This window comes from Leguminivora glycinivorella, chromosome Z (genome assembly GCF_023078275.1).
Source record: "Leguminivora glycinivorella isolate SPB_JAAS2020 chromosome Z, LegGlyc_1.1, whole genome shotgun sequence".
Classification (NCBI taxonomy): Eukaryota; Metazoa; Arthropoda; class Insecta; order Lepidoptera; family Tortricidae; genus Leguminivora; species Leguminivora glycinivorella.
The window spans coordinates 6,347,035-6,374,441 of NC_062998.1; the positions used below are offsets into that span (position 1 = coordinate 6,347,035).

Here is a 27,407-nt window from a genome sequence, read left to right on the forward strand (position 1 = left end):
TTATATCTGAGTGTGCACAGGAAAACGTCCCAGTTTGTCGATTGCTATAAAGCCGCTTTGTCAGTTTATTCATATAAAAATACAAGTAAATCTCGCCTTAATGGTAACCGACAAAGTGGGACGTTTTACTAAACACACTCACATAATCAACCTTAAAGCAGAATGGATTTACCCAGATTTGAAGTTAAGCGACATAGTTCACATTATTACGTTCTTTTGCAGGTTGACTTCGGCAATCAAATATATCTGTCTCTCCTGCTAGCCGAAGACCAGAGCATCAGCTTTGGTGCCAAGGCGGCTATCATGAGGGTTCTCCGACCAAGAGTTAAGAGGCGACGGGTGTACATACCTTCACCGCCTAACACGCCAGGTAAGATATACGGTTATAGTGTAGAAAAATATTGTTGAAGTTCCCCAACTTCCGGAAACGTTCCAGGCTCCCACGAACCGTGGCAAATGCAGGGATAACGCAAGGAGGATGATGAGTGTAGAAAAATATGCGTTGATGTAATAATTCATTAACAACGGCGAAAAAGTGAGTTGCAATTGAGTACTTGTATTTCAAGTAACCATGTGTTATTAGGTGGCCGTTTAAGTTTGTCAGATTTTACACTTTGATTGGGTGCATGTCCCGTTGGAGGGTAAAGCTGACGTGCTTTCTGTCATCAAGATTTTAATTCTTTGCTCCAATAACTTTATGTAAAACATCTATACCTCAGCTCAAGCGTACTATAAACAACCTAAAATCCACTAAGTGTAATTGCATGCTGGTATAAGATAAGAATCATCGCATCAATCTATCCTCAATTTTTTCTGTTAGCTAGTTGGCAAGTTAGGCCATAAAAATATTAAAAAAATTGGGTATTTCAGGTGTTGGTCCATCAACCTCAACAGTGGCGAACGTTGCTCACGCGTCGGCTACCGTTGTCGAGGCTATTGTGAACGCCGTAGAGATGTCCCAAGCTGAACACGAGCAGAATCAATATATGGATGTAGATGACTCCTTAGAGCCTATGGTGTTGCTTGCGCCTGATGGAGGTAAGATATGCTGAAGTCCTATTTAAGAAAATAGGCGGCAGGTCCCCAGTTAGCGAGGCTCCTAATGCTAATGTCCTAGCGGGGCAAACGGATAATGCAGACATGGTCGAACGATGACTGGACCATTGTTCTTGTCGTGTTTGTTCGACAAACTACTATCGGTATCACACCTTTCAAACAACCAAACCTTTTTAAGCAACCAAATGTCACCTACCACCTGAGATGCTAATATATGTACCTACTTATTATTTGCAAATAAACTTATTTACTTACTTTAAATCTTCGGCAGAATAATCTTTTCAATTTTCACATCGTGTAGTGCGAAGCATTGGTGAAGCAAGTTTTTGATTTAAAAATAGCGACCGATTTGTATGGTTGGTAAAGAGCGTCCCGTTAGATGCATTTACCCGAAGAGGGGACAACATAGTCTATGACTACTATACTATCTATAATAAACTGTATTATCTTTACCAGGTCTAGACGCTCTGCTCGACATCCCGCCAGACGCCGACGACGAGACGATGGTGGAGCTGGCCATAGCTCTCTCACTGCAGGAGCAGCCGCGGCGCGCACCCCCTGCGCCTTCCGCCCCTCCACCGCCCGCGCCTGGCTTCAGTGACGCCACGGCCTCCCCTCCGGGGTACGTACTCATTCCCAACCTCACAGATGGCTCTTTCACTACAGGACCACCGCGATGTACACCCTCTGCACTTTCCGCCCCACCTGGATTCAGTGTCGCCACTGCTTCTCATGCCGGGTACGTACTTGGTCATAAACATAAAGTTATCGAAGTTGGCCTTAACATTCTACAAGACCAACCGCTGCGAGCAGGTATTGCAACTCTCTCTGTCTCTCTCTCCACCATTTCCCGGTTGCATCCTCAGCTCGAGCGCTTCGGATCCCGGGGTCCGCTTTCCGGCTTTTTCTTCTCCACTTCGCACGGTCTTCTGCATCGCTTTTTGTGAGACCATTACCACGCATGTCAGCCCCAACGACATCAAGCCAACATTTCTTGGGTGCTCCCCTTCGTCCGGGGCCAGACGGAGGTGTCATAGCAAGACATTTGTTCCCTATGTAACTTGCCGGTTTACGTAAGACATGGCCGTACCATCGCAGGTATTGCAAGGTTGGTGGCCAATTGGGCATAGCGACAGTAGACCGGTTATCCTCCTTGCGTTATCTTGGCATTCGCTACGGCATCTGGGGGTCACAAGTCTAACTTACTTTTGAATTTTTTTATCGTAACTTATATGTTCATTTAGACTAATATTTAGGCTCAATTTCTGCCTGTTAACAGGTCTGACGACGAAGGCAGCACCGCAGCCACCGACGGCAGCACGCTCCGCACATCGCCCGCAGAACCGCCCGGCTCCGCGGGATCCGAAAGCGGCGGCTCCGGCGCCGACAGCATTGGCGGCGTGTCCGGCCGCAGCAGTGCCTACGGTACACTATACTTTTACCTAGCTTGGTTGAAATCTTGGTTGAAGGCCGTGAGTTCAAGTCTCACCCAATTCACACATTTTTCACTTTTAAATTTATTCTAAGCCTAGTGGCATCGATTGCAGACGTTTATGCTAATCAGAAATTAAAAATACAGTATACATTCTCTAAGACCTCGTTCCCACTATGTTGGATCCTAATAGCGAACTTGACTGTAGTTAAGAGAAATATAGCATCAGATAACTTTAAGAAAAACATGGACAGAAGTTACTTTTTAATCCAATTTCTATTTAATAAGTCAGGTAGAAATATATAAAGTAACCGAGTCGACCGTGACGTCAGCGTCACTCAATTCAATTTCATATAAATTCCATATTAGCATGTCGTTCAAATTCGTTTTGACAGTTCTTAAAAAGAAGCTGATTTGACTAGGAGGCAAGTAGCCTATTTTAATCGGGTGTCAGCGCCTAGTCTATTCGCGCATTTTCGCGAGAACAATCACCAAAAAAAAAAATTCTAAGGCAGGTAAATTTTATGTTTTTCCTACTCAGAATCACGAGCCCTTTCGATCTAGGAAAAAAACAAGAGACAAACAAATGGTCCCAAAATTTTCTATTATTTCACATACTTTCCACTTTGTAACCGCTGTATAGTGTTTGAAAAATGGTAACGATTTGGAAAAATTAAATTTGGGACGATTAGGGCTCGTGATTCTGAGTAGGAAAAACATTAAATTTACCTATTTTGGAAAAAAGGTTTTGAATCTTTTTTCGCGAAAATGCCCATTCCCACACGTCGGATGTCGGGCCAGTATTTCAAACGGTGCGGTCGGCGGTACGAGGGGTGCGGACGGCGCGGTAATCAGATCCGACACCCGACTAGTGTGAATAGCGCCATACTTCTAAGCGAGCGAGACCCGACACGATCGTTATTCGGACATGTCGGCTGGCAAGACGGCCGTCCCTTCTTGTCGGCTCCGACACAAAATCGGTGTCATATAAAATGTTCTGCCACCAGAACGTCCCGATTAAAATCCGAACCCAGCACCCGACAAGACATCATAAAGACAATAAATTTGACTTTTGTGATAATTCGTACCTTTTCACAAGGATAATAGGCGAGACGACTAAAAAAACGAATTAGTCCGTCAGTTAGATTATCAAAGAATTTTAGACACATACTTTTTCTTTTTTCTCGTAAACGAAAAATGACTACGGTACAGTGCGTTGAAGTTTCGTGTGACGTCACGCCTAGGTACAATTTTTACTTAAAGTGACGTCACAAGTCCCCACTCCGGAACTTTGATGCTCTATATCTTTATATTTTTTAATTAATTAGAAAAAGCGAAAACTATGTGTTCAGTATTTTTGGACGATCTAGCTGACGGAATAAACAGAATGCCATTTTTTTTATGAGCAGATCCCGGCAACTTTGTACATAGCCACGTCAGCAAATTTTAATTGATCCTACTTTGTTACCAACATTTAGTAATATAACTCGACTTTCGTAAGATATATATATGACGATATAAAACTTACTAAAATCTCAATTCATCAAAAAAATGTTGGTAACAAAATAGGACGAATAAAAAGAAATTTAACTTTTTCCTTAATTTTTGTACAAACTTTTCGAGAACTGCTGTTATGTAGTCGTCATCCCTATTTTAGAAAACCTTACAGATTTGGTGCACAAATGCATCACTCGCTATTACTTATAAAAAGTTAAATAATTAATAAACATAGGACAACCTGTAAGTAGTGTTATTAGGAAAGTGTGCAAGTATACTCTGTCAACCAAGTCTGTCAGTAAATAAGAACAAAGAAAACTATATTCGACGACCGGTCTGGCGCAGTCAGTAGTGACCCTGCCTGCTGCGCCGCGGTCCCAGGTTCGAATCCCGGTAAGCATTATAACACAGATAATTCATGCACAGATATTTGTTCCTGAGTCATGGATGTTTTCTATGTATATAAGTATTTATATATTATATATATCGTTGTCTGAGTACCCACAACACAAGCCTTCTTGAGCTTACCGTGGGCCTCAGTCAATCTGTGTAAGAATGTCCTATAACATTTATTCATTTATTTATTTATATGCATCCTTTTCTTTAGGGTTCTAGAGAAAAGGATACCTATAGTTTTCTTAGTTCTTATTTACTGACAGACTTGTTTGACAGAATATATAATGAAAATGTTCTAGGGGACGTAGCGTCCACGCCTTCAGCGGGCGCAGTCACCTCGACAAACGTCATCGTGGCCACTTCTATAACAGGCTAGTAACTTCTCACACAGCTTACTGACCGATTTTACACGTTATTGCTTTGAAATCAACTCTGATAGACATCAGAGTTTTTCTGTGGTTCTAACTGCGTAAGAGCTCGAATGGTGGCGTTCTGAAATCTCTTACGCCTCGGGTCTCCAAATTTTTGCCTAGGGCCATAGTGCCTTATGCCATGACATAAAATAAATTGACCTACGAAAGAAAGAAAGCACGTATTTGCACGTATAGTCATTAGACAGGTTAGCGTCGAGCGTAGTCTGTGCGGAAAGAGAATATTTAAAACATTCTTGGAATCATCTCCATTCCGGAATCATTCCGCACATACTATATGGATCATGCCTTTCATGGCCCTCTAGGGTTAGACGCTCAATGACACTCCACCCCGCGGAATACCTACCTATTTATACGGCGCAGGAACTCGCATGCGATTTTAGTTACATTGCGGTCTGTTGAGGTTCCATACAATTCAACACACCAATCAGGTAATTTAACTGGATTTTGAGTTCTCCCATAGTGTAAATGAGTTCTTTAGTCTTACAAATTTATGTATGTATATCACTGGTTAGAACCATCGCTAATGTGGGTGGAACAAATTTCTACTTGCACCGATAGCATGGTCGCGGGATAAACGATAAAACGTCAAGCCGTCTTTTTTGCACTTACAAATAATGCGAAAAGGACGGTCTGACGTTTTATCGTTTATCGAGCTACCATGCTTGCCTACCTGATTGCAATGTGTTAAGGTTTAAAAAGGTCAGTTAAGCTTGGTGTTAGTACTACCGTCATACTAGTCATGTCACGCTTTACATGCCATAGCACACGGATGTAGTGTCTAGTCTGTGTGATCAGTTGATGCCTAACGATCATACGTAACATGCTTCATGGCTTGACACTAATACAAGAGTGTTTAATCATATTTCACGTCACGTAGTGGTAATGTATGCCGCGACCTTTTAAATCATGTAATAGTTCATTGTACTTATCATTCAGTTATTTAATAAATAGTTACATTGTTACCGTCTTAATAAAGTATGAGCAATTCCCGTTAAGTTTGTACATTTGGATCATCTCCGATTTTGATAAAAAATGGTAGGCTGATAGAGTCCATGATGCTGAGGAAGATCCACTAGGTTTCCCAAAATGTCCTATGTAGTTTGTATGAAACCTTCCTTTTTTGTTACCAGATCTATACATTTTCGGTAACAAAAAAGGATAGTTTCATATAATCAACCTAGGACATTTTGGGAATCTCATTATTTGTGTAAAAATACAATCACTATTTAGTACGGAACATCTAGATAGAGCAACTTATTCAATCGTAGAAACTCACTCGTCAATGACAGATGCGCAAAAAGTTAAAATAGAGAAGTATAATAGGTAGTGCACCGTTTGCAGTTCATCATAATTCCAATTTTAAATGTGCAATCTGTCTAACCCTTTTGTTCTGTTTTAGCTGGTGCCTCGACCTCCATGTCCCAACCCGGCGCGTCCACATCGCGCACAGCTGAACTGGAAACAGAGACGCGAAAATTGCACGCGCTGCGGTTGTCCCTACTCTCCGCCGCTTTGGACGCGCTGCCGACGCTGCGAACGCTACCCGGCGTGCGGGCCATACCGTTCGTGCAGGTGAGGACATGACACATCTCACTCACACACACATACAACTAGTTTATAAAGCAACCCATTTTGTCCGAGGAAATTTCGGGCCAAGCATAAGGGACTGGTCCCACCGCGAGCTAGTAAGCTATGAGCTATCGGCTATAAAAACGAACAAAGGATAATCACTCTCATGTAAATAAAAGAGACACGGCGATGTTTATAGTTACTCGCCCAGCGGTGAGCTATCAAAATCGCCGTGTCTCTTTTATTTGCACGGGAGTGCTTATCTTTTGTTCTTTTTTATAGCAGATAGCTCATAGCTTACTGGCTCACGGTGGGACCAGTGCCTAAGCGAGGACGAACCTATCGTCATTACTTTGAAAAAATCTCGTACTCACAGCTCCTCAAAGTTAAAACGCAGTAACTTCATATGCACTCCGTACATAATTACTACATTTTTATTTTCATTGATAAAATAAGATACAAGTTTTTTTTCAAAGTAGTGACGATGTGTCGAGAATAACATGTGGCAATTATACGCCATTTACACACCACTAAAATGAAAATTAAAAGTATATTTCGTTTTAGGTGGTCCTAATGCTGGCCGGCGACCTAGATTCCACTGTCGAAGCGGACCGCGCAGTCCTAGAACGCCTCCTAGACCTGCTAGTGTCGGAACTGGACATGGGCGCGGACGAGGACGCGCCCGCCACGACGCCGCCCGTCCACGAGCGGACCAACCGCCGCGAGCTGCAGCTGGTCGTCATGCGGCTACTCAGTGAGTGTTGTCTTGTAGTTGGACTACACCGCTCCCTGTAGCTACTGCAGCCGGTTCCACTCATCCTCCTTGCGTTATCCCGGCATTTGCTATGGCTCATGGGAGCCTGGGATCCGCTCTGACAACTAATCCCAAGATTTGGCGTAGGCACAAGTTTACGAAAGCAACTGCCATCTGACCTTCCAACTTCCAACACGAAAGGTAAACTAGACCTTATTGGAATTAGTCCGGTTTCCTCACGATGTTTTCCTTCACCGAAAAGCGACTGGCAAATATCAAATGACATTTCGCACATAAATTCCGAAAAATTCATTGGTGCGAGCCGGGGTTCGAACCCGCGACCTTCGGAACGAAAGTCGCACGTACTTACCGCTAGACTACCAGCGCTTATTGCAGCCGGTTCCACTGTGTCAGCATAATCGTATAGTGCTCGATCGGCTCCTGTGTTACAAATTGACGCGGTTTTCGAAAATATGATGCAATGCCAATTCGTAACTGTCTGGATCGAGCATAAATATGTATACTCGCCGGGAACAAACGATACTAATTGAGAAACCTGGCCAACAAGGATATCATGCACTGGACTAACCTTCAGTTTACACGGTAGAAATAGTACATTACTACAGAGGCCGGGACAAAGGGGGTTGCCAGCCGAAGACATATAGACAGCCGAGCGAAGCGAGGCCGGATAGGTCTGAGGCGGGCAACCCCATTTCCCGCCGAGGTATGTATAGTGCTTTTCTCAAACATGGTATGAAATAAATAAAGTCTACTGAAAATAGTAACTTTGGATGGCTGTGTCTCCTAAACGGTGCGTCGTAGCGCAAAAATAATCGAATTTTCGATCCCCTTTGATGCCCCGTATACGCTTATAAAAAAACAAAAAGTTAAAAAAAAATTAAAAAAAAAACGAAACAAAATTTTTTTGTATGAAAACGCACCCAAAATCAAATATTGTCTAGGGCCCGTACCAGTTGCAGTCGGCACGTCTATAAAGCCCCTTATAGTTTTTTTTTTAATTGGCTGTTATGGTTACCTGGATGTTATGTTACAATTATCTGTGTTTGGAAATTAAATAAAAAAGAAGACTTTGCCGGCCTTGGCCTGCAAGGTTTGTACGAAATTCCATTATCTATCAATCGTCCTAGCCGCACCTGCAACGTCATACTTCGCTGCCAATTATAAGGCACATAACATCAATATTTCATACCATGTTTGAGAAAAGGATATTAAACGAGGATTAACGACAACGGAAGAAATATTACGAAGTAAAATTGGTAGTTGGTTGGACGATTGTGAATGAGGATGAAAGGGCGTTCCCTGGTTTCGGCACCAAAAAAGATGTTACAAATAACTAAGGTCCGACCGAGATCTCGGTCTCGGTCTCGGTCTCGGCATTCTCGGCCGAAAATCGGGCCGAGATCTCGGTCTCGGTTCTCGGCCAAAATGGGCCGAGATTCTCGGCAAAACCGAGACTGCGGTTTTTAGCTTTCAGTTTGTTACATCGCCCGTTTGGTATCCCGATTTTAGTGATTTTGGTAGGGTCGTTATCGGTATTTTAAGCCAAAAACAAACAATTTACGACAACTTTGATGTGTGTGGAAACTACCCGTAGAAAACACGATTCGACAACCTGTTTTATGATTTCTTGCAAAAAGTCACAAAAAATCAGGGTATTAAACGTGCGTGTAAAACCTCTGAAATTGCATGCCTCTATAGGCTATGGCGACTGCTTACCACCAGGCGAGCCGTATAGTTGTTTTTGTCACTGACGTAGTCTATTTTGCTACGGTAAATAGGTAAGGAGTGCGGGTAGGTTTGGGTAGTTGCGGAACCAAACACTAAATAAGCAGGACCCAACATACTCTTAGTTTCCTGGTTAATAGGCGAATTTCGATTATGAAAACATTTTTTTGTGAAAATGGCATATTTTTTACTGTTTTACAAATTCTCGGTCTCGGTCTCGGCCGAGAACCAAATTGAATCTCGGTCTCGGTCTCGTTCTCGGCCGAGACAAAAATATCGTTCTCGGTCGGACCTTACAAATAACGCGGTTTTCGAAAATATGTTGCAATGCCAATTTGTAACTGTCTGGATCGAGCATCAATATGTATACTCGCCGGTAACAAACGATACTAATTGAGAAACCTGGCCAACAAGGATATCATGCACTGGACTAACCTTCAGTTGCAATATGGCTCCTCAGCGTGGTTGGTTCTTTCACGTTCACCCCTTCTCCTTCACACACCGGCCGGTGGTACGATAAACAGTCTCAGGCCTTGTCACGCACAATATAAACACACAAATTTGGAGATTGAACGATTAAAACATAAGATTTCGATTTTATAAATGGCGATCGATGGCACCCGCTCGCGGCGTCGCGGTGGTTCTCTCCGTCGCCGACAGAGGCGCTGCAGACGGTATCCACGCGCATGCGCCCAAGTACAGTTTAGGCGATCCTCATTGGTTAGAATTTCAAAATTCGCATCCCTGCGAAGTACGGTTTGGCAGTGCATCGATAAATGGTTGGAAGCGCGCGGAATATGAATTATTATGTATGTAAAACTAAACGTTAAGAACGGAACATCCTGCTAGTGTCCGAACTGGACATGGGTGCTGACGAGGACGCGCCCGCAATGACGTCCCCATTTCATCAAGATTTAACACCTTGCTGGACATTACTCCAGACACAATAGAGAAAACAATGGGATTACGCCTATAGGCGAGTCACAAGGTAGATCCTCCGACGATTTCTGTCACTGCTGTCACACCTCGGACACTGGCGATTAAATATATGAAAGAGGCGCGTTCCTAGCACACAGTCTAAGCTCGTGTAGGAACGCGTACTACGCTTGTATGAGTGAAATATGACGCAAATATGTTCGCGTTTTTGACAGGCGGTAATTGAAGGTAACCGAGAGGGGGTGGGCGGCACTTTCAGCGGGGAGCGGGAGTGGCCATACTGTACGATAGTACTCTTTATTATACTGTGCTGCTGTTGTTGACCCTGATTCCATCGCCTATATAACGTTTTTTCCTGTTTTATACCTCGAAAATGTGTGGCTAAAATCTTTCGTATTCCTTGTATTAAACATGTTATATGACTGTTTATTTTTCCATCAGGTGTCCTCATGGCTCGTTGGAAATCCACGTCCTCGGGCAGCACGACAGCGCGCGAGGGTTCCGGCGCCGCATGCGCCGCGCACGTGTCCCGCCTCGCCGCCGCTGCGCTCATCCGCGCCGGCGCACCGCTACACTGCTACCGGGTACTGGCCGCTCTGCTGCCCTACTGGAAGGACAAGACTGCCAGTAAGTTGACCTAATGGACTAAGTTCACCACATACCGACCTATGATACAAGTTGTCAATCTTGTAATATATCGAATATTAGCTGCAATACCCCAGGGTGTTGATTGTCGTGCAAGAATATAAGTCTAATCCAAGGCTCAGTCGTGTAACCGACTTACAAGTTGTCAATGTTGTAATATTAACAGTAGACAGCCTCATTGCTGCAAAACATTGGTGTTGGCTGCGTTACTGCCGTACTGGAAGGATAAGACTGCCAGTAAGTGTACATCCAAGCGCAGACGTCTGAGTGTTTGTTGCATTAGGAACATCATCCTTGCCCTCGTATCGATATGGATCTAAGCACTGCTAAAGAATGGCATGGGAAAATTAAGCTGCTAGTAAGTATATTTTCGACATGTCAATACCGGTGTAATCATTGGATATGGGCAGGATTGACAGGTATTGATTGTACGACTGATCGCTTATTTGTATTTGGCAGAACTAGTGATTTGAATTGAAAAGCAAATCGGACTTTAATATTTTAATATAGAAATACATATTACTATATCGTAAATAACAATCTGAAAAAATAAATTACATTATAAGTCATGTATTTTTTTTTAAATAAGTAAAATGTAGGCAGGTACTTTGGAAGCTACATTATTGAACAACACGCTCAGCACCTTTAAATTTGATCTCCTTGAACTAAATATTCTGTACACAATTTTCCTAGCTTTGCAGTAACATGCGCAGTTTGTAACATGCGCATAGGGCTTAGTCGTATAGCTTGAAAACGAATTGACCAATCACGGCAGCGTATGCACGAGACGCTTCACACGGCGCACTTGTATTAATATTGATATTTGACGGACATGTACTTAAGGATTATTTAATATAGGATTTACATACTTCATACTAAGAATCGTACCTCGATTTTTTAGCGCCACCTATTAAATACTATAATAACTACTGATGATGCCTACAATTTTTTTTTTCCAAATGTGTATTGACGTGATACCATGATTTTAAAATAAAGAAATATGTCATTTGTTCTTATAAAAAATAAAGACGAAAAAATATTTGGGGAAAATATGATTGATGAGGAACAGCGGCATCTAGTTTTAAGTTTTAATTTTCAGGGGTACGCTTTTTTGTATGGGCTTTGTCAGTCCAGTATTAAATCGTCACTACTTTTAAAAAAACTTGTATCTTCTTCTGTCAATGAAAAGAAAATTGTAGTAAGTATGTATGAAATGCATATAGACTTACTGCGTTTTAACTTTGAGGAACAGCGTGAGATACGAGATTTTTTAAAAGTAGTGACGAAATCGTTCTTGCTAATACTTTGTTTTTGTTACGCCACAACGCTGAGAGATAAGTACCTACTATGAGGAAACCCGTAGAATGCCGTTTCTCCCTTCCACGAAAGGCGCATTTTCATTGATGAAATATTGGTACATCCTGTGTATGGAAAGACAAGATCTTGTTATATATCAGTGCATTTTCACATTATCCGAAACGATATCGGATGTCTGACCGATATCCCATACATTACAGGCGCCATCTTGGATTTTTTCTATTGAAATCCTTCCCACATCCGATATCGGATCGGATAATGTGAAAACGGCCTTACGTGACGACGTGTCGCAGTTGTTCGCTCATTGATACAGTTGTCGTTGACAGCGTGCGCGATGACATGACTCCCTAGTTGTACAGAGACATGGAAATGATGCGCGTATATTGCGCAATAGGAGCTTTCATCTACAAGTGTTTGGTTTCAAGAACTTTCAGCAGGCGTATTTAATACAAATCTCACGGCATGTCCTGATCTCCATCCTTCATTTATCTGTGGTTTTTAACCCCCGACGCAAAAACGACGTGTGTGTGTGTGTGTGTGTGTGTGTGTGTGTGTGTGTGTGTGTGTCTGTCTGTGGCATCGTAGCTCCCGAACGGATGAACCGATTTAGATTTAGTTTTTTTTTGTCTGCAAGCTGAGTTAATCGGGAGTGTTTTTTAGCCATGTTTCGTGAAAATCGGTCTACTATGTCGCGGTCGGGGGTGTTTATAAAAATTTTATTTTGTGATTAGGTTATATATAACTCAATGAAAATGCGCCGTACCCCGCATGCGACCCGTACAATACGTGTGTAACGCTCGCTTGATTGACCAGCAGGTCGGCCGGCCGAGGATTTGCAACGCCTGCATTTCCCGGCGCTCGCGCAACTAGCCGGGCAGGCCTTAGGTGACTGTTCGAATTGTGAATTAGTCGTATGCCTTGTCTGTGTGTGTACTTCAGCGGGGATTACACCAGTGTGAGACTGTGCGTCACAAGCGTGTACTGATCATGCCGCAGACTGGTGTAATCCCGTGTTTAGGCACTGGTCCCACCGCGAGCTAGTAAACTATGAGCTATCGGCTATAAAAACGAACAAAAGATAATCACTCTCGTGTAAATAAAAGAGACACGGCGATGTTTATAGTTACTCGCCCAGCGGTGAGCTATTAATATCGCCGTGTATGTATTATTTGCACGGGAGTGCTTATCTTTTGTTCGTTTTTATAGCCGATAGCTCATAGCTTCTAGCTCGCGGTGGGACCAGTGCCTTAGACGGAGCGTGCTGTGTCCAGCGTCATACTTTTGTCAAGGGGAGCACGGAAAACACGCTTGGAACTGTCTTTGGTCCTCTACTAAGGTACTGGTCTCACCAAAAGCGGGTAAGCGATGAGCTATCGTTGATAGAAACGAACGAAAGATAGTCGCTCCCGTGTAAATAAAAGAGAGAGCGATCTATTTATAGTTCAACGCTCAGCGACGAACGCGTCTCTTTTTAACCCCCGACGCAAAAACGACGGGGTGTTATAAGTTTGACGTGTCTGTCTGTGTGTGTGTGTGTGTGTCTGTCTGTCTGTCTGTCTGTCTGTGGCATCGTAGCTCCCGGAAGTCCCGAACGGATGAATCGATTTGGATTTAGTTTTTTTTTGTCTTAAAGCTGAGTAAATCAGGAGTGTTCTTAGCCATGTTTCATGAAAATCGGTCTACTATGTCGCGGTCGGGGGTTTTCTCAAAATTTTAATTTTGTGGTTAGGTTATATTTACACGAGAGCGACTATCTTTTGTTCGTTTCTAACGCCGATAGCTCATCGCTTACTCGCTTCCGGTGGGACCAGTGGTTAAGCACTGGTCCCACCGCGAGCTAGTAAACTATGAGCTATCGGCTATATATGACAGACACGGCGATGTTTCTAGTTACTCGCCCAGCGGTGAGCTATCAATATCGCAGAGTCCCTTTTATTTGCACGGGAGTGCTTATCTTTTGTTCGTTTTTATAGCCGATAGCTCATAGCTTACTAGCTCGCGGTGGGACCAGTGGCTTAAGGTGGCTTGAAGTTTTGTATTTGACACGTCGCACGCCTCGTCCTATAGTTTTGCACACTACTCTTTCATTGTTAGATCGAGGTTTCCCTTCTTTATTTATCATCTTGTTTTACTTGATTTCTTCCGATATTGTTTAAAGGGTTTTTATTCAAGTCGATATTGCCATCTGTTTCTACGAACTTTTGTATACTCTCACGTTTTAATTTTTCACATGTCATCATATTCCGAAATATATTCGTTAACTGTTAGATATCGTTCGTAAAAACCGTCCGATCCTCAGTTCAGGCGCCGCATGGTCCGCTTTTGGTGTCGTTTATTTGCCACATGCCATGCGACTTTATTAATATGTTTGTAGATTTAGGTGAAACTGGCCTACTGTCCACTAATGCGAAGTTACGTGGATTTTTCAAATTATATATTGTCTATGAATTATTCAAGTAACCGGGGACAGAATACGATGTGAAAAAAATCGCTATATACCTATATTATGTTCTTTAGATCCATTTTAAAGTAACCAATAATTAACTATGGCTTATCTCGGTCTAAGTCAAGTGTATAAGGGTGTTTTATTATAGTTTCTTGAACCTTGTTAATAAGAAAACAAATTGCGATTGTATACCATAACTTCGCATTTATGGACGGCAGGTCATAATGCATAGGTTATTTCTTGGAGCCATCCCACTAGCGTCTCCCGAGCGTTAGTCTATTCAACTCCATGGCTGCTGATTGATGCAACCTTGCAATTGCGGCTGGTGAAAATGTCTGCTAGTCAACACTGAGCAAAAAGAAACCTACCTTAACCTTAGGTACTTTACTAAAGTCGCCGTCAATAGAATTTGTGAACAATGTAAAGAAACCTTGTAGTCAAAATGTCTTTAATTTACATCCTAACGCATCAGATACTGGCTAAATCGATGTGTTATTATCAATTCATATCACATTATGATCCTCAACTTTTGAAATAATAAAATTTGTTTACATTGTTGACAATTTCTATTGACGGCGATTTTAGTAAGTAATCAATTTTAGGCGAGCCAGTGGGAATCGGCTTCTATGGACCAGCCAATGTTGCAACCCTGTAAAGCCATAGCGCTCTTTACACTTTAAAGCTCAGAAGATGCTAGTGAGTGGTGGTCTTCAGTAAAAAGAGTTTAATGGAGCGTACGATGGGGCGTGTTGCACAGCGACGAAGCTCGAAATTGTCTTGAACAACTTGTACGGATGTTGTTCCCATGCGTTTGGTTACTATTATGCACTGGTACCACCGCGAGCTAGTAAGCTATGAGCTATCGGCTATAAAAACGAACAAAAGATAAGCACTCCCGTGTAAATAAATGAGACACGGCGATGTTTATAGTTACTCGCCCAGCGGTGAGCTATCATCATCGCTGTGTCTCTTTTATTTGCACGGTAGTGCTTATCTTTTGTTCGTTTTTATAGCCGATAGCTCATAGTTTACTAGCTCGCGGTGGGACCAGTGCCTTACGTTCATTACCAGGAATACCGTGCTAGACGCCCCGTTGATGGGTCCACTAAGTTTTGAACTATATTTATGTTTCCACATAAAATGTAACTCTTTCTTCGTTCCATAGATGCTGGTTCAACGACGCCTACAGCGCAACTGTTGAAGCCGCAAGCACCGCACCCGCTGCCCGACATGCAGCCATTCTTCGTCAAGGAATATGTTAAAAGTAAGTCTTGTTCATGATATGCCCATAGGGTCGTTTTCGACCCACTGCTGAAACCACGCTACTACTCATTAAAATAAGTAGGGTAATGAGGTTGTCACCTCAAAAAATAGGAAAAAAAATTAAGTGTTGGGCACATATGTGTTAACTTATCAAGAAAGCAAGGTTGCTAGGGAAGTTATGCTGCAATGTAAACAATACTTATACCACACCTCGGACACTGGCGATCAAATATATTGAAAGAGGCGCATTCTAGCGCACAGTCTTAGCTCGTGTAGGTGAACGCGTACTATGCTTGTATGAGTGAAATATGACAGGTCGACTGTTCGTGTTTTTGACAGGCGGTAACTGTGTGGTAACCGAGAGGGGTGGCCGGCACTTTCAGCGGGGAGCGGGAGTGGCCATACTGTACGATAGTACTCTTTATTATACTGTGCTTATACAATGCTATTTGAACAGGTCACGCGCTAGACGTGTTCGACAACTACCCGCAACTGCTGATGGAGATGGCGCTCCGCCTGCCGTGCCAGATCCACAAGCACTGCGAACCAGTGCACTTCGACTCGCGTTGGCGCACTCTGCTCTGCGAGTACATGATGAACCAGCAGACTCCGCTCAGGTAAATAAATAATCTAACCATCGAGAGTTTACTGGTGAAACCCGATAAATCGAGATGATTTGTGGTAATTGCACATAGTTCGAATTAAAAAAAAAAGTTTGCTCAAGTTATCGGATTTCACCAGTAAACCCTCGTTATATAAAAGGAGAAACTGACTGAATGACTGACATATAGCCAGCCAGACAACGTACAGCCGAAATCGCTCGCGTTAGAAAGAGACAAAAAGTAGCGTATGTCACTCTCCATCCCTTCAACTATCTTCACTTAAAAAAATCACTTACATCCCAGGAGCCATTACGACCTGCAGGGCAATCATGGTCGCGCGATAAATGATAAAACATATAGGGCCGTCCCTCAAATAGTGCGATAGGGACGGCTTGATGTTTTATCATTTATCGGGCGACCATAATTGCATGCCTGGAGGTGCTTACGACCCAGCCACGACATTGGTCTAAGCGCGACAGCGGTGAGCGGCAGCCATACGTGCGAATGAAAGGTCCCATCGCTGTGTCTCGCTCCAATGTATAGCCGCCGCTCACCGCTGTCGCGCTTAGACCAATGTCGTGGCTGAGCCGTTAGTGTTTTGACTGGGCGGCGATACAAGAGGCCGCGTTGGACAGTGCATAAATTGAAAAAATCTCTTATGCCAGCCCTACATTCGTGATAACAGATAACAGAATACTATTGTCATCTTATCCTAGATGACCTTCTTTTGTTTTGTGACTCATACTAAATATTGGTTAGGGCCAGTTGCCTCAACCACATTTGACAGACACATCATCGTCACGCAGCAGTCTATGGAATTTCCCATACAATAAAATTTAACGAACGCTTTAACGGTGACAGAGGGCATCAAATGCAACCGGCCCTTAGTGTTTTGTATGAAACATATTATAATCTTTTGGTTTTGGTACATCTGAGACTATCAGAAACGTATTAGATAGCACTTATCACCGCGAACAATTTGTGGATTGTAAAGTTACATTCGTAGCTAACATATGTATTTATTTGCAGGAAACAAGTCCGCAAACTCCTCTTGCTACTATGCGGTACCCGAGACCGTTACCGCCATACACGCGACGTGCACGCGCTTGACACGCATCTGAACGCTGCTAAAGCGCTGCTACAGACCGACCCGGCCTACGACCGGCTTGTACAACTCATGGACCACCTGAAGGTAAGTTATATGAACTTTATTACAGGGTCTCGTTTAATAAGGGGTTTCTGAATCGTTTTTTCACCAGGCGGTGATAGTGAGGCGCCACGTCTTTCTGAAAGCAAACCGCAAAATCCAGCAATTAAATAAATCGAGGGTTTACTGGTGAAACCCGATAAATCGAGATAATTTGTCCTTGAAATAAGAACATTGTGGAAATCAATCATTGATTTCAGTAAATTTACACAAAAATATTAATTAGTAATTACACATTAAATTAAACATAAACACACATACATATATCAGCCTTAACATCTAAAATGTCCCTTACAAACTAAACTATCAAATAAAATCTCCCAAAACTGATCCCTGCGGAAGAGTACCCATAATGCTGGCCACATTTCCCCGCTGGATGGCAATGCCAATCCTCTGCCCCAGGAATGAACCAGCCCCAGGATCCCTGGTGGTGTCAAGGAGCCTTTTCTTCAAATCCTTGAACAAAGTTCGCGCATCCTGACACCAAGGCCCTAAGGTCTCCACTGCAAACGCCTAATTGCACATAGTTCGGATTTCAAAAACCAGTTTGCTCAACTTGTCGGGTTTCACCAGTAAACCCTCGAAATGTCGATTTAACATATCCTCAGAATCGCCGCCTGGCGGTAAAATCGATTCGGAACACCCTCATACGCTTTTTCTAATCATGCGATGAGTGCGTATTCAGTGACGAGCGTCCAGTAGCGCCGTTATATTGAGTTTTTACATAAACGCCTTACGACCCAGCCACGACATTGGTCTAAGCGCGACAGCGGTGAGCGGCAGCCATACGTGCGAATGAAAAGTCCCATCGCTGTGTCTCGCTCCAATGTATGGCCGCCGCTCACCGCTGCCGCGCTTAGCCCAATGTCGTGGCTGAGCCGTTATTCCACTCAGTTCACACACACTAACGTTATTATATCTTCCAGGCTTGCGCAGAGATTGTCAGCGCTCGCACCGGCAACTGGCAGCACACCTGCGCCACGGAGCGTAGGGAAGCGCTCGCGTGGCTCGTGCGCTGCGCGCGTCGCGTCCACCCCCATGTCGCGCCCACCGTGCTGCAGCTGCTGCAAGCCGCGCTCACCGACACCAAGGAAAAGGTGAACCTTCTACTTCAGTCCCTTGTATATTATATTGTGGTACGAGGAAGGGTGACAAGTACCATGAGGTGCTCGGGGTCAACTTTGGATGTTGTACGCTTGCCACGTTGTGCTCTACGCTTAGTCCTCTCTGGCCACACACTGCACGGTATCATCGCCAGTCGTGCCAATATAGGGGCCGAATGTCATGAGTCATGACCAACTGACGAGCCGCGTGCCCACACTACGCCTTTACCTACTTTCCTCGCTACTTCCTGTGCCATTCGCCAAGTATGTAATTTTGTGGCAATATTAGGATGGTCCTATTATAATTTATTGCTGTTATTAGCTCTGGTTTGGGAAATCACAGCCAGACCTTCCAGAAACCTACATGATATATCAATATCATATTTATTTATTATTGTTCGGCGAACCAACACCTATTAATACAGCAAGGTTAACTTAATTAGGTTACAAAAAGCCAATTACAAGTTCCCACCAATAGTAACATTGTAGTAATACTAGGAGTTATTAGGTGGTTCACACTCATCATTCGCTTGCCCTTATCCCTATTAGTTGGGGTCGGCACAGCATGTCTTTTTCTTCCATACATCGCTATCGGACGTCATCTCATCAGTCGCATAGGTGGTTCGCGCTATCATCACATTGTATTGTATCACTAAGTAACTACATACTTAATCTAACTAGATTACAAACAAAACAGAAAATAACATGCTTAAATGACACACTCGCTTTAAAAAAACTACAGTCATCGAGTAGGGCAGCTATTTTAACACTGTAACATATTTTCAGGCCCCATCAGCATCAGCTTCGACCTCCGAATGGCAAGAGCGCGAGCGCAGCGCCGACAGCGACGCGTTCGTCTCCGACGGCTCCAAGTTCCAGGAACATCGCGTGCCGGTGCTTGTACAACAAATATTGAAACAGGTATGTTGTACCACAGAATATATAATAGTACAAGTACAGAAGACTCACTCCTTTGATGTTCACAAAATGCCGACATTCTAAATTCTTACCTACATTAACAAACGGACCGCACGCGAGCAGCCAACATTGAATTTTATTGCGCCGCGCGAAGGTCGTCGCCAATGAATGGGCCGCGAACTCGCGGCCGCTGACATGTACTTGTAGCGGGCGATAAAATTGCGGAGTGAGATGCCCCTGGTTGTACCACAGAGGATCGAGTATTATAGAGCTACTGTCGAAGTAAAATGTGTAATCACAGTGCATAGACTGCCATCTCTTGACACAGGCTTAAAACTTTTAAACCTCATTTTCGACAATTTGGCCCATATTCTTAGCTTGCTATGTGTCAAATGTCAAATATTAATATTAGCGCCATCTAGCTGAGCGTCCCCCAAAGGTATAACGCCATCTAGGCAAGAATATTATATACCATGGATTTTGCGTGCCGACCAATGAGTTGAAGCCAGGTTCATTCACCTTTACTCCTATGTTCTATCTCTTTCCGACACTGTGATGTATTGCCAGATTAGTTACTAAAAAAAACGTATAAAACATTCTTCAATCAAATTGACTTACTTTTCTTTGTATTATACGAAAAAAAACTCAATCAAAAACCTTATTTCTCCGGTATTTGCCTCCTGCGTACTATGGGAACACTAATAATAAAAAAATATGCCCGATATGTCAGAATTGTCAAAAGTCATTCACCGATTCAGATATTTATTTTGCGAAATAAACGTTTTTCGACGATTTACTTAAGTTCTGCGCTATGTATTGCATAGTGAACCATTGTGGAAGTAAATGGAAACCGAAATCCGACGTAAAATTTCACAAGTAAGTACTTATTTTACCAAAATGTTCATAAACCTCGCTGGCAATAAATTTTCTGCTATTTTGCTTGTAATCTTGGTTAGTTCTTATCATTATATTGTTTTCATTGTCTCAAATTATATCAAAATTCCCACGAATAGGTTTAGAACGATAAATATGACCTTTAAAGAAAAATAATGCTATGTGTGGTTTTACGACTAGGGTGACCAATCTTTTTTCTTGCATGGTATTTACTCTTATTGAATGGAGCTAAATCTATCAACTTGGTACGGTTTCTATGTTCATAGTTCATATCACAGTATAATAATACCAACTTTATTGTTTATGTCTTTACAATTAACATGAATAATATTAAACTTTTCAGTGTTCCAAAAGATGAAGGAAGGAGGCAGCGTTGGCTGTCGATTGTACCGATAAAAGGAAATGTTTCAGAGCGTTCAACAATTTGCAGATTTGCACTTTAAGCCTGAAGATTATGACACAGAAAGAAATTTTAAAAATCGGTCCAGTAACGACGGAGATATCGTGGCATAAACATTAAATTGAGATACATATATATATATATACATGCGAAGAGAATTGAAATACGTACGAATTGAGAACCACCTTCCTTGAGATTTGGGGCGGCGCTTAAAAATAAAGATACTGTTTTAAAACGTCCTAGTATTTCATTATTTCCCCATTGACAAATACTTCCTTATATTTTTGTGGCTATTCCCACTAGTTACCACCAAGTTTTTACCTGTCCTAACTACTGGGATTTTCCCCACATTGTTAATTACCACACCGGGGTTGATAGCTACTGGGATTAGTTTTCCCAGTAGTTACTACCAAAATATTATTGTGATAGTTTAAAGTGACTGAAACATTTTTTAATAAATACAGGTGTCAGTAAAAGAAAAGTTATATTTTAAGCCTCGTGTTGCAACACTCACCACGCTCTTATTCTGGAACGGTTCTGAAAAAAAAATCCCAGTAGTTTACCACTGGTAAAAACTGTACCGTATTTTGTGGCGTAAGGCAAAGTAACTGCAGAGTGGTATAGAAATGGACCTTATTGGCGGTTGACAAATTAGTAAGGTGCATTAGAGTAATTCCGAATGACAGAAATGTTCAGATAATTCCGAAAGGGGAATCTTGATATGACGGAAATAATGGTGATTTCTATGCGACTTTCCTAATTAGACGACTTTCGGAATTGCCCTAATGTACCTTACTTTTTGAGTTTGTGAGGATGGATGTTCACTTTCGTGATAAAACGATTGATCGGATTTGAATTTAATAAGTTACAAAATTAATCAGTCGTATAAACGTAATACGTCAAATTCCGCGGGATATCCCTAATGTATGCTTAATCATGGACACCCTAAAGAAAGAGATGCAAGACCGGCGTGACGTAATTCAAGGTCAAATTTTCTGGCTTCAACGTAATGTTCGGCACGCAATATCCATGGTATATAATATTCTTGCATCTAGGCCACCGGATCTTTTTCTGTATGGTGCTGAGCTACGTTTGCTGCACTTACGAGCTGAGCTTTTTTTTCTTAGACTTTATAAATGGAGTTATATATGTTGGTTGTACGGAAAAAAAAATTGCGAATTTGATTACACGATCATAAACTTGTAGTTGATCAAAATATGTAGGATCGAAAACCCATAAAGACCTAAGGTAAGGTGGCGTAAGGTTAACATAGTTTATTTTAACTGAAGCAAGAATTTGTAGTATGATGATTCCCTAGACGTGTTAGGTAGTTTTGAACTGACCTGTATTGACCGGAATATAAACCGTGATTACCTTTTGATTTTTTTCGAGCTCCCGATATTTCGACGCAGTTGCATGCATCATGATCACGGAAAACTGATCATGATGTTCATATCGGGAGCTCGACAAAAATCAAAAAGATAAACACGGACTACATATATTCCAGTCAATATAAGTCTAATGAAAATAACCGTGAATCATTCAAAACTGTTAAACTGACCTGATTAATAAAATGTTATGATACAGGTGTCTCAAGAAGAACTGAAGATGTTCGTGAAGGCCTTCCTACTGGAAACCAACTCTACAGCCGTTCGTTGGCAAGCTCACGCCCTGCTTCTAGCCATCTACAAGTGAGTAATAAACTTGAGTCCAATATCGATTGAGTGTGGAAAACCGCCTTATAATGTAGATTTCCTATAAAAATATGAGTTCATTCTGCTATTATCCGTTGTAATAATACGGATTAGATTGACAAAAAAAAACTCAACACAAACATTTAATAACGTACTGGCGCCTATGTTGTCCTGGTTCAACATTTTACAGTTTTGTTAGTGTGAATGAGCATAATTTTTGCTTTACAGCCGGAACCTCACTGGTATAACACGAAAAGAAGATTTTTTATTTCAAAGTCGTATAACGTTTTTGCTTATTAAGACTTCAGTGATGTATGTATGGTTATAACATATCTGATTACTCGATCCCACCATGTATGTACGTATTCTTCTAATGTATTTATGTTATTGTACAGCAACTCGCCGCCAGCCGAGCAAGCGTCCCTAGTGTCCCTGCTCTGGGGCATTTGGCCCACGCTGCCCCAATACGGACGCAAGGCAGCCCAGTTCGTTGATCTCCTGGGCTACTTCACGCTCAAGACTACGGACATTGACACTGAGGTCGGTTGTAGATTATAAACAGTGACATCCTTGTCTTCTCTTATTTTAAATCTGTGGGGCTCTTACGGATACACTTCGACCCATTGATATCTTTTGTGCAATTACCGCCTACGATCCTGAGATCCTTCAGCTATTCAGCAGCTTCTCGACCATCTCCAGCGGCAGACGCGACAGCGATCTACTTATTATAGTTGGTTTCCGATGATTAAGCATTTCAGGACTACAAATTATTATTGACAGGTCTGACCAAAAGTTTAAAGTTGTAAACACACACTGATAAGGTTAAAGAAATACAAATGGAACCGGTCTTGTTCCAGAGATGCTTATACTTCTATCACGAACCGACAGTAGTTTCTAAAAAGTTAGCATATAATTTCTCGAAACAACAAAATTGTGCATTTCATGTCATAGGTCTGCAGTTTCGATAAATTCTGCTCCACGAAGTGGCTATTACACTGTCTACTGTCTCATTCGCCGCATGAGAACAATGTGGGTTGCCTGGCAACCTCATACTTTCCTGTAGGTGAACGACGCAGTGTAACTGCTCCCTTATGGCTTGCCACTCGTATATACAAGGAGAAGTGTACAAATTATTTATTTTTACAGAAATACGTCGGCAGCGCTGTAGACCTGCTTCGCAGCCAAAACCAACTGCTATCCATGCACGGCAATGCGTCCCTTTATGCCGCTCTTGGAGCGTACGTGGAGCTAGATGGTTACTACTTGGAGTCTGAGCCGTGCCTCGTCTGTAATAACCCTGAGGTGCCCATGGCTACCATCAAACTGCCCACCATTAAGGTATGAAACACGAACATTATGCTGCCATCGATATGCGTTCAGAACTGATAGCATGGTCGCGCGATAAACGATAAAACATCGGCCGTCCCTATCGCACGTATAATACACTGATGTCTACCTTCACTCCATCCGTATCATACAACGTGGTCGTAAATGTCACACCACTCAAACGCGACGCGCAGAATGAGCTATTCAAACACCTACTTACTAATTGGTTACTCGTCCACAGATCGACTCGAAATTCACAACGACCACCCAAATAGTGAAACTCGTGAACAGCCACATGATCAGCCGCATCAGTCTGCGGATCGGCGACATCAAACGCAGCAAGATGGTGCGCAGCATCAACTTTTACTACAACAACCGCACTGTGCAAGCGGTGCAGGAACTCAAGAACAAACCTGGTAAGTTTAGTTAAAAACATAGAGGAATAAGTAAGGGAAGAGTTGTAATGTAACTCCATTCATAGCCACTATTCTACTACATACAATTTAATTTCCCCAGGCATGTGGCACAAGGCGAAGCGTGTCCAACTCCAATCCGGCCAATCAGAGGTCCGCGTGGATTTCCCACTGCCGATCGTCGCATGCAACCTTATGATGGAGTACGCTGACTTCTATGAGAACCAGCAGGCCACAGGTAACGTGATGCGATGTTGAACTTCTCTTAATTTTATTTCTATGTGATACAGTTTTTTAAATGTATTTGTTTTTGATAGGTGAATCGCTGCAGTGCCCGCGCTGCTCGCAATCCGTGCCCGCCAACCCAGGTGTTTGCGCCAATTGCGGCGAGAATGTATTCCAGTGCCACAAGTGTCGGTAAGTCGCCCTAGTCATAAGATTTTGTAACTCTAGGTGAAACACACCAAACAATCTCGGAATTTCTAAAATTCACTACAATAACAAACACAAAATCGACTTATCTCTATTAATGATCATAAAATTAACCTTTTAAACGCTTTATGTCATACTTATAAACACAAACATCAATTAAATTCCAGGTTTCAGGGGCCCATTTCTCAAAACTGAAAGTTATAAGTTACAAGCGGAAGTCTCTTTCCAACTTGTCATATTAGACATTGACAACCACTTGTAAATTGTAACTTGTAGCTTCGAAAAATGAGCCACAGTGCGCAAGCAAGTTAATAGTGTCGAAGTTACTTTGACAGCGTTTGCTAGAACACACGATGTGTTCTTGGCGTTCAAAAGGCATATCACAGAAACACAAATAAAGCTGTCTATTTAATCACCCTAAGGTCCAGTTGCATCAACCACATTTGACAGACACATCATCGTGACGCAGCAGAAAATTTAACGAACGCTTTAACGATGACAGACGGTTGCATGCAACCGGCTCTAAATTCTATTCTTGACATCGAAACGGGTGGCATTTGTTAATCTGTCGTTTATTCACAGCGCTATAAACTACGACGAGAAAGACCCGTTCCTCTGCCACGCGTGCGGCTTCTGCAAATACGCCAAGTTCGACTACACGCTCACCGCTCGTCCCTGCTGTGCCGTCGACAATATCGAGAACGACGAGGAACGCAAGAAGATGGTTCAGACCATTGGCGCGCTGTTGGACAAAGCTGACCGCGTGTACCGACAGCTGGTCGCTAACAAACCTGTGTTGGAGGTAAGTGACGTCACTATAGACTACACACACCGCTCGTCCCTGCTGTGCCGTCGACAATATCGAGAACGACGAGGAACGCAAGAAGATGGTTCAGACCATTGGCGCGCTGTTGGATAAAGCTGACCGCGTGTACCGGCAGCTGGTCGCTAACAAACCTGTGTTGGAGGTAAGTGACGTCACTATAGGCTACACGCTCACCGCTCGTCCCTGCTGTGCCGTCGACAATATTGAGAACGACGAGGAATGCAAGAAGATGGTTCAGACCATTGGCGCGCTCTTGGATAAAGCTGATCGTGTCTACCGGCAGCTGGTCGCTAACAAACCCGTCCTGGAGGTAAATGACGTCATCCCCCAACTATTTTCAAGTAACGTGGTTAAAAAAAACTTTTCTCATCATGACTACTGTTTTGACTGGCAGGGTCGCCATGTAAGTTATAGTTAAGTAACATACAGTTATATTTTTATCGGCATTGTAACCCCTTTCTCTCAAGATTAAAACATGTTTGCTAGACAATAACATAATGAATTTCCACAGTCCCTCGTCCACAAGATAAGCGAGCACCGCCTCGAAGGTCGCCCTGGAGACGAGAACAGCAACGCGTCCACCACCTCGTTCGGCGGCGCGCAGATCAACCGCGTGATACAAACGCTCGCGCACAAGTATTGCGTCGACAGCAAGGGCCACTTCGAGGACCTGTCCAAGATCATACAGAAGGTGCTAGCCTGCAGGTAAACCGACTTCTTCTTCAACATAGGGTTTTCCCGGCCTAGCGCCTGTCTTCTACGCTTTACTCGGTCTTCGGCATCCTCAGGTGTGAGATTTTAATTGCATGTCCGCTGTCACAATGTCCACGTCCAGCCAGCGCTTCTTAGGCCCATATTACATTATCATATATCTTTGATCATAGGTCTGTATGCCTGCCTTTAATTTCAATGTGATGAAAAATTCTATGATAGTCAATGTGATTTCTATGATAGTCTAATGTCGGCCTTAGGGCTACCGCGGCCGCGTGACCTTAGTGAAATTGAGGCTTCCGTTTCCGACGTAGTCTACCGGTCTGCAGATAAACTGACTACTCAGAAAAATATCACTTTTAATGTATTTTCTTGTCGATTGTTCAAAGTCATCACTTGTCCGTCACACAAACTATTTTAGTGACATTTTTCGTATTTTTACAGGAAAGAACTAGTCGCCTACGATAGATCTCAAAGTGAGCAACTGAAAGGAGATACACTGCCGGTGTACGCTGGGCTGGTGCAGAACTACGACGGAGAACTTACCAAAGGCAAGTGCTTCATCAAGCTGAATAACTGAAGCCAAAGATTATTTTCACTTATGGTTACTCGAAAGCCTAATCGTAGAAGTTTTACCAGTACATTTACTAAGCTTATTCACACTTGTGATCTTAACGTAATATACTGATGTGCGTAAGATAACGCGCGTTTGTAACTTCAGAAAGGCTTGATTGTATGACATTATGGACCAGAGAACGGGTTATCAATCATCACGAATGAAAAGATTTATCAATGTTTTTTTTACAGAATCTGGCGGCGGCTGCTACGGTTGCTCGCTAGCCTGCGCCGAGCACTGCCTGACATTGCTGCGCGCGCTTGCCTCGCAGCCCGAGCACCGAACGCGCCTATGCCGCTTCGGGCTGGTTCAGGAGCTGGTGCAACACAACTTACATCGTGGAACCCCTCAGGTACAGCGTTACAGCTCTCAAACTCGTTTGGCTGCTTCAAACTGCCATTGGAGCCTAGAATCTCGCGACGTAGCGCTAAAATTAATCAATGTTTATAAGCATACGTTGTACCTTCTGTAAACATTCTTATGACGGCCCCTTCAGCTGATATAACATAATAAAATGGCCAGTAAACTGTCGATCTAGTAATTAAGATACAATAAAATCAGATTTAGCTGTGCGTCGAGCAAACACAATGCTCGGTTTAAGTACAGTCAAGTGTAAAAATATGGGTGTACACATCTTACTCAAAAATATGTCCTATAGAATCTTAGTCCGGTGTAATAAAAGCGTAGTACCATATTTATGAGACGATTATTTCGATACGTATTTTTGCACTTCACTGTACTATCCATTATGTATCTGTTTGACCTGTTTATCGC

The 27,407-nt window shown here is 42.8% G+C and overlaps 1 protein-coding gene across 1 annotated transcript in view; it reads left to right on the plus strand.

Annotated features, from left to right (window-relative positions):
• LOC125241590 (protein purity of essence) overlaps positions 1-27,407 on the plus strand; it is a 148,582-nt gene that overhangs the window by 83,938 nt on the left and 37,237 nt on the right. The window contains 23 exon segments of the mRNA XM_048150140.1: positions 223-370; positions 871-1,038; positions 1,513-1,678; positions 2,336-2,481; positions 4,681-4,752; positions 6,215-6,387; positions 6,949-7,138; positions 10,262-10,447; positions 15,394-15,492; positions 15,949-16,108; positions 17,123-17,285; positions 18,227-18,397; positions 19,190-19,324; positions 22,203-22,306; positions 22,705-22,849; positions 23,456-23,647; positions 23,877-24,051; positions 24,152-24,286; positions 24,366-24,465; positions 25,063-25,282; positions 25,818-26,011; positions 26,462-26,568; positions 26,825-26,985. Of these exon segments, the coding sequence (XP_048006097.1) occupies positions 223-370; positions 871-1,038; positions 1,513-1,678; positions 2,336-2,481; positions 4,681-4,752; positions 6,215-6,387; positions 6,949-7,138; positions 10,262-10,447; positions 15,394-15,492; positions 15,949-16,108; positions 17,123-17,285; positions 18,227-18,397; positions 19,190-19,324; positions 22,203-22,306; positions 22,705-22,849; positions 23,456-23,647; positions 23,877-24,051; positions 24,152-24,286; positions 24,366-24,465; positions 25,063-25,282; positions 25,818-26,011; positions 26,462-26,568; positions 26,825-26,985 (3,510 nt within the window).